The sequence below is a fragment of the Micrasema longulum genome, unplaced genomic scaffold (genome assembly GCF_059751315.1).
Source record: "Micrasema longulum isolate JH-2025_06_02 unplaced genomic scaffold, ASM5975131v1 h1tg000031l, whole genome shotgun sequence".
NCBI lineage: Eukaryota > Metazoa > Arthropoda > Insecta > Trichoptera > Brachycentridae > Micrasema > Micrasema longulum.
The window spans coordinates 326,949-336,003 of record NW_028277238.1 but is presented as its reverse complement, the minus strand read 5'-3'; the positions used below and the strand labels follow the sequence as shown (position 1 = coordinate 336,003).

The window sequence follows — 9,055 nt, the reverse complement described above, 5'->3', positions numbered from 1 at the left end:
GATTTTTTATGCTGAACACACCACCCGGGAAAATTAAACCATATCTTTGAAACCGTGATAAGGCTGTTGATTTATGACGTCATGGGATTATTACTTTGAATCATATCCGAGACTTGAGATCACACAGTAGATGTTAGATGTACATACATAATATACAACGAAAGTTGGTTAAGTGAAGTGCAAAGCAACGTTTAAATGGCTAGTGCTTGAAAGGAAGTTCATAAAATGATAATCCACTACTTTCAAACAAGTGGAGAATTATTTTCAGAGTGGAAAAAGAAAATCTAAAATGTATTCTACAAAACTGGTAATATTCACTATCACTTTTTGTGGTTTATGTGTAGCAGAGATATTTTCTCTAAAGCACATTTGTCCGAAGCTTTGTGTATGTGATATACACAATAGTCTCAGAAGAGCTGCATGTAATCATATAAATATAATTGATATTGACATGGGAGTACCAGAAAATGTCGAAATTTACAATTTAAATGGAAATTCTATACAGCAACTGGATGATCACTGTTTTATGGTAAGTAGGTATTTTTTAAATAATGAAATAGGCAATCTTCAGCAAATGTTGGCTTTCAATAATTCTTCAAATATATTTACATGCATAAGTAATTAAATTTTTTGAGTTTGAAAAAAGGTTGAAACGGTTGTAACAAAAGGATAAAAACTATTTATATATGTGGATGAAAAAACATGTGTTTTTATTGAAGTAGGTATAAAATATAATTATACAAGTTAAGTAACTCTGGGCTGGCATGAAAAGATTGCTCTGTTAGAGTGTATTTAGTATGCAAATACCCGTTAAAAAATAGCTCTCTACGTGCGCTTTTGCGTTCAGAATACCACCCCTGATATATTATTAACCCTTTATAGAACACCTATAACAAATAGTTACATACATATTATATTGCCCAATACTGGATAAGACAGACAATGTCAAATACTTAGGAGTTATTATTGATATAAATTTAAAGTGGAAACAGCAGATTGAAAATGTTACTAATAAACTTAAGAGATTAATGTATATATTCAAAACAACACATCTACTGAAGAAATATTCCATAAATCACAACTTATGACACCAAAACATTTATACGCTAAAACAATACCCACTTACAGATTCAAAAACTACTCTTACTCAAATGAAAGACATAACCCCCACAATACATCACATACAAATAATATAATCACTAGATCCTCAACACATAGACAACTTAAACAAATAAAAACTAATACCACTTTCGGACAAAGAGATTTTGAGTATTATTCAATTAAAATCTATAACCTACTTCCACTTTCTATTAAAGCAATTAGTAATGAGAAAATGTTTAAAAAGGCTATTAAAAAATGGATAGTGGAGCTAGGTAGAAGTAAAATGGATTGTCTCATTCGCCCATACCAATACTGAATCAACTGCTCCACAACTGTATAGCTTATGTTAGGTTTTTGTTATTTTCATTGTGTGTTTTGTAATATAAATAATATAGATGTACATAAATACCTTGTTTTTAAAACTGTTTAAATATTTGTTAAATATGTTTGTTTTTTAAGTTAGTCTTCTTTGTTTTTTCTCAAATGTAATTTCAAAAAACTAAATTGTTTAGTGTCCTCGGCACGGGAAACCCCAGTGAGGTCACATTATTTTTATTATTAATTATAGTTTGTAAGCGAAACATATGAATAAATAAAAAAATATTATTATTATACCTCCAGAGTTGAGGTGTACATTTTCTAATTTTTTTATTAATAATAAGTCTCGTCACAAGAATATTGTAATAACGTACACTGGTAGATCAGTCTACCACTTAGATTTTCAAATGCAATATGTTTGTTATCTTTAAAAAATGCATTTTTTATTAGGTCTGGGAAACGTAAATCAATACTAAAAATGTGTCCTATGAAGGGTTAAAATAAATTAAAAAATTCATTCGTAAGGAAACAAAAGATTTTTAATGTAAAACTTGTTTGATACATTTTCTCTATCTTTTATAACAAAAAATTAAAACCACAAAATTGCATAAATACTGTGTTATCTCTGCGTTAGTAAGTTCAAGTAGGAAAGTAGGTACTCAGTACCTATGCGTTTCAATGTCAAAACAATGACGAGCTATTGTTTTATTCCTCAATATTGTACGATAAAACAAAGTTACATGTTAATTATAATAATAAAAATACTTTATAGTTTTATTCAACTTTTATTTATAATTTTTTATAAATTTTTTACCAGTGACCGGGTTTCGTCGTGACCGACATCGTCAGACTGGTCACGATGAAACAAGGTCACTAGTAAAACATTTATAAAAAAATATAAATAAAAGTTGAATATAACTACAAAGTATTTTTATTATTATAATTAAAATGCAGTTCCACCAAGAAATGTCAGTAGAAAAACTCAATATATTTAAAGTTACATGTATTATTTATGTTTAAAGCATTCACTTTGTGGTCAAACATTTTAACTAATGTAAGTATATAACCACTTACTGCTTTTTTATGTCTACCGGTTTTGAGAAATTTCAAAATTCCAGCCAAAAAGTATAAAACCTGCTTCGTCCATCGAGGAATATTGGGAGAGCGTCATGTAGCTTTAAAATTTTCATTAAAGAACACACAAAAAGGGTTTAAAAAATAATATCTCCCATATATATAATCAAATATTTTTTCAATAGAGCCCACTTTATGTATGTTTTCGTTAATACTATGTATACTACGGTGATGGTGAAAAGGTATTTTAGTATTTGCATGTTAGTTTAGTGAGTATCCCGATGAAGAGACGGGTACATCTTGAAACCGGTAGACATAAAAAGTTGGTAAGCGGTTTACTAATATTTACTAACAGTAGTTTAAAAGTTATGGGTATTTATTGAATTTCTACAAAAATATTATTTTTACAAAGTAGTGTGTAAATAATATACCATCAGTAAATAGTTATTTAATTTACTATTAAATCTGTGTATACCATGAACAATGCAATTAAAATAAAGAGTTCAAATAAATCTTTTTTTACAATTTTTTTATACTTTTTTTCAGAATATGGGGTACCAATCACTTATTCAGTTGGACCTATCAAATAATATGATATTTTGGATCGGGTTACATGCGCTAGCTGGTGTCGAAAAGTTGGAATATTTAAATTTGAGCAACAATAGACTCGAATCTTTACCACCCGATTTGTTTTGGTACAATCAACATTTAAAGATATTGGATTTATCTAAAAATAAATTCTTGTCAGTTGAAAACAAGCCATTTTTATCCCACTCAAACTTGAAGGTATGTTCATGACCTACTAACATTAAATAGTGTGTTAACGCTGCTAACTTACTAAATGAACCTTTAGCATACTAATTGTTGTAATTTTGCACCAGCGGTGAAGATATAAGGTAAGCAAACGTCCTTTAGTGCACAACAATTTAACCGATTAAATTTTTTCATTCTTATAAAATACTGAAATATTTTTATAGGTTTATTTTCAATTTCGAAATGAATGCTTCTATATAGAAATTTTCTATTGAATCAAATACTGATTTGAGTCTACGTATTTATTTTTTGCCTTTTCAAATGATGTTTAATATTCCAAAATGAATGCGTACACTTGATTGTCAATTAAATCATTCATTTTAAAAACTACCAAAGTATGAAATCAATGATTTTACGGAAGAAAGAAAAAAACATACTTATGAAATAAAATGTGTGATACGAATTGATATTTCATTGTCATAGTATCAAAACTATAAAAATAAAACTAATTTGACTTGCATGGACTTACTTTGTACTTTCCAATATGGTTTTAATAAATTTTCAACTTGGTCGTTTTCAAAATTAACAATTCAATGAATTATTTAAACATAAATTTGTTTTTATTTCAGATGCTTAATTTAAGTCACTGTCAAATACCATCTCTAGGTGAAACGGTTTTCACGGAATTACCAAGTCTGACTGATTTAGATTTGAGCAAAAATTATATGATAGAACTTCGCGTTTCTGTTTTAAAACCTTTGATGAAACTAAAATACATAAATTTGGACGAAAATCAGTGGCACTGTAATGGTGTATTTAATGACCTACAAGTATGGATATTGACTAACAAAATAGAGTACATAACTCAGTGTATGATGAAGGATAAACAGAAAAAGTTTGAAAAGATGATATCACTAGTTCCTGTAGAAGTTGAAAAAACAGAAAATTTCAATAACCAAAATCTAGATGAACTGTGGGATATAAAGAGTGACAATGAATTGAATACGACAAATGGGCCTATTCTAAACACACCCCTGTCATTTATTGATAAGTTTAATTTAAAATTTCCATCCCTTTGGAGTTTGGTAATTGGATTTCAAGTAGGCGTTCTTTTTGGTATGCTGATAACATACTGTTGGATGGCTCAGCTGTGCAAAGGGAGGAATATGCTATGGAAAAGAAGACGACAAATCATAAGAGAAAGGAACATATCAAACGCGGAAGATCATCTTTTATGGAATACTTCGATGAGGATTCAAGCCAACACAGAGACACCACCCATTATTCGGAGGCAGTTGTCCAGTCCAAATGCCTTCTACCGGAGTAACTCCTGGGAAGCAGCATGTTTCCCCTCTTCTTCCCAGCCTGTCCACAGAGATACTGGAAATGCTCCTGTAAGATCTACACGGATCCTAAACGGCTATGAAACTCCCCCTCCACCCTATCGAGAAGTCATTCATGATAGGGTTATTAGTCATTCCTGAATAAAATTAGTCATAAACATAACCAAAGGTATTGCAATTAAGAGGAAATTAAAAACATGTCTACATAACTCATATACTTACTGCCATGATATAATATATTTATTCAGTATTCAATCAGTACATATATGTACATGGGAATGAATTTTGAAGATAACATATCTCAGTATACATATTTGTAAAAGTATTGAAAAGGTAAGCATTGAATATTAGTTACGAAATATATTAAACCACGCAATGATTGTTCTTTGCACATATAGTTTTATTTCAGTATTAAAATAATAATAATGTGTCATGCAAATGAAAAGAGTTTAATGTGTACTTATAATACAAATATAACTTAAAGATAAGATGAAATAAGATTCATATACATATGTACATGTTTATGCTTGTAAATTAATCATGTTATTATGAATACAGAAATTGATAGTAGAACTGTATTGAATATATCGTACACACCTATATTTGAATTGAATAATGAAAATTGTGTGTATTCATATTTATGCCAATGTTATCAACATTTAAACTGAGTCATAAATAATATGTAGTATCTTCATGATAAAATTACTATTAGATTAGATTTAAGTATAATATTCCCATCAATAAATAAAATTGTGACATGTATTTATATTCAATCAATGCATTAGAATAATTTGCATAAAATAATCTGTGATATTGTTTTATTCGTGAAAATGTACTTTTGTTAGTGAATAGCACTCATGAAACAATTTTTTCTAGTCTCTAGATTTTGGCATTACTAAATTTATTCAATAGGTACTCATAAATTTCAAGACACGTTAAAAAGTCATAATTTTCATAGCCAAACTGATCCTTACACAACTGATTTAAAAGAAAAGAAGATTAAAAAAAAAGCTCTTACAGTTGTGTTGCATAAAAAAATCATGTTAAATATGGATGAATTTACTACAATATATAGTAAGAAGTATTTTTTGTATGTTTAAGCACCGTGTAGAAAATTTTAGTAAAAAATAAAATGATAAGAAAAAACTATTAATGATTAGAAAAATTCTGAAGTACCCTGAAAATAAGATCCTATTTTTATCCGATTCCTATACGTATTTCATAAATTTAAAGTTGTTAAAATATGTGTGCAGTGTGTGTGTATCTGAATCTAAAAGGTCCATAAAATTGCATATAAAAATGGAAAAAAACAACAATATAAATTGATTGAATTTATCCATTGTTATACCTACTGAAGTTATACCCTATGGTGGTATATGAAGATCAGTAATAAGACTTTATGTAGCTGACTGGTTTATTATAAATACTTATTATACTGTGGTTAGAGAGCGACTGTTTACTGGGAGAGACAAATCCAGAATGACTTGCCAAGCTATGTGGGTATGCAGATAACTGTAGATATATTATTGTTACTAACAATATACCTACATTCCTTACATCCATGAAAAAATAATTTCACACTTTGGGATTTGTGAGCTTTAAATATACATGTGAAATTTATTTTCTAAACTCAACAAAATATGTTTCTCCAATTATAAGAAATATCAATACACAAAAAATAAAAAAAGCACAGGAAAAGGAAAACAACATTATTAATGCCTTGATTTAATTTTAATATAAAACTTTCATCAATGAAGAACAAAACACATTAAAATTTCTATTCTAAATAAAATATTACAATGTTCTAGGTTTTTCAAAGTAAGCATACTTACATTTAATTCAAAAACAGTTTTTGTTGTTTATTTTGAAAATCAAAGCATGAAATCAATTTATAAAAAAGTTTATGGGATAAAATAAATTCATGTCTACACCAAAAATTTAAACAAATAAATAAATTAGGTTATATTCATATTTTAAAATAAAAGAAATAGGTACATATTTTGAAATACAAACGCTTGTAGCTGTAAGGTAGCATTATTTTGTACGTTAAAAAATAAAAACAAAACAACCAGTACATGTAATACTTACATATTTACATAGTAAAATATATTATACACAATAAATTTATATAAATTATATTAAAATATTAGAAAAACATTTTGATATTTTTATGTATGCGTAACATAAAATAATATAAAATTCAGACTAAAAAATAACACCGTTAGTCACAATAAAATCATTGTATATTATTGGCACATGGAATAAAAAAATCACACATTAACACAGATCTTTAAGCTATGTACATAATTTAAACACTAATGCAAAATAGGGGGGGCTATAAAGAAAGTGCACATTTCTGGCCAAATTCCCATTCCATTTTTCCCCCCGATGCGTTGTAAATGTAACTGCATAGTAGACCATGAGGATTTGAGTGCAATAATTCCTCGAGGATCTGACTCAACCAGGGATTTTAATATGTCATCATGAAAGCCTTCCAGATTTAGGTGCATCTTTTAGATTTCAGTTGGCACTTCATCTTAAATGGCATTAGTGACCTTGCTGGTATTCAAGTCCTGGCCGAAAGCAAAAACATACATTGCCTGATGTGTCCTTTGTCAATTAATGGTTTGGATGTTTTACACTTAGTAATATTAAAGATTTTACCACTCATAAATAATGCCAAACTGGTTTGAAGCAAAAAAAAAACTCACGGACATGCTTACTTCACCATTTGAACACAAACTGCATTCTAACGGCAGGTCATCAAATATGCGATTTCTTTACTGTCCATTGTCCTCCTAATACAGTGAGGATTTTCAAAGCACCTTTCTATATGCACATTAAAAAAAACTCTGTTTGTAAATTTCCCATGATAGGGAAAAAAACATGACAGTAAATCAAGAATATAACTAAATCTACAGTGAGTATCTGATAACTCAATCAAGATAGAAATCTTGCATCCAGTGCATTGTTAATGAAATAGTAATGACGCATCAGAGTTGTTATTCTGAACGGCTCTCGCGGCATGAGAAAACAGTTTTTCTTGTGTATTTTGTATGTAAATACACGAGATAATATGGCCGCGAGAGCGTTTGGATTACCACCCCAGATAATTATATGTACATAGACAATATGTGCAATTTGGATAAAAAAATCCTAAAAAAGGAAATTGAAGATAAGTCCACCTCATAACACCACACAGTAGTTGATGCATTCGTCTACCATGTTTAAGGTCCCAGGTTCGATTCCCAGCAAGGTCGACATGAAATATTTGTTTAAAAGGTGGTTTTTCATTGTGATATTTCATTGTCCCCGGAGCGATTGATAACCTTACTTTCCATGTAACATTTAGTGTAACAATGGGGTGTAATAACTTAGGGTGCAGATGGATATGATGATGATGTGCAATTAATTAAACATTTCATAAATATATTAAATTGATTGTTGAATAAATCAAATGAATTCTGCAAGATAAATTGGATGTGATTAAATATTATCTGTAATAGATGAGGTTTTAACAAATTAGTTAAAATGCTTTTTTAATTTGATAACAGTAAGTTGTAAATAAACGTAAGATGGTGAATTTGCTTGTTAAAAAACAAGCAAACCTTAAAAAAGGTAGCGCAAAAGTCGTCACCCGATCGGAAGACGTTCTCATTTTTGCAAATGGCGTCTTATGTCATTAAGACATTGACATTTATGAAGTAAACAGAAGCAGAATGGATCGCTTTACTCCTCAAGAACGTGGAATAATTGTGTCAATGTTTTTGACTAAAAGTTAGTCAGTAATTTTGGCACAACGACGAGGCGCGTTTCCGCCTATGCGGACACATGAATGAGTAAAATTATAGTGTATGCAGCACTGAAAATTTTTGTGCGATTCACGGAAAGTCATTACATTCTCTCAACGTTACTGTTTGGTGCGGCGTTTACGGAGGATAGATGATTGGCCTATATTTTTTTGAGGACAGCGTTGGAAACACTGTTACTCGTGGGCACTTCAAAAACATGATCAACGACTCTTACTGCCCCAAATTGACAGAATAAGTTGCAAACCACACACAGCACGAGCGACAGTGGACATTTTGATGCAAGCATTTCCTGACCTGAATAAGCCCGCATGTGCTTCAACTTTGCCGGCAGCCACTTAACAGATATTATCTTCGTGACTTAATGGAACAAAATTTAAACGTCTTAAATAAACATAATAAATTCCTGTATTTACAAAGCTTACTGCCTTAGGAAATCATGTGAGGAATTTTGCACCACAATATCAATTAAATGTTTTTATGTACATATTTTATAAAATGAAAATTCTAAGGCTATCAGAGTAAATGCATAAACTATTATTATTTTTATAATGTGGTATATCAAGGGTAGTGAATATATTTAGTTGGTTTGTACGTACATAATAAAATCTAATTTGGAATGGTTTTGATTTCAATATCTACATAATATATAATGTG

The 9,055-nt window shown here is 29.6% G+C and overlaps 1 protein-coding gene across 1 annotated transcript; it reads left to right on the top strand.

Annotated features, from left to right (window-relative positions):
* Positions 1-115: 115 nt before the first annotated feature.
* LOC148285474 (uncharacterized) lies at positions 116-5,792 on the top strand. Its single transcript, XM_088224313.1, has 3 exons — positions 116-529; positions 3,040-3,279; positions 3,876-5,792. Exons 1-3 carry the CDS (start codon positions 290-292, stop codon positions 4,728-4,730), a joined length of 1,335 nt encoding a protein of 444 aa, XP_088080439.1. The 5' UTR covers positions 116-289; the 3' UTR covers positions 4,731-5,792.
* Positions 5,793-9,055: the final 3,263 nt, after the last annotated feature.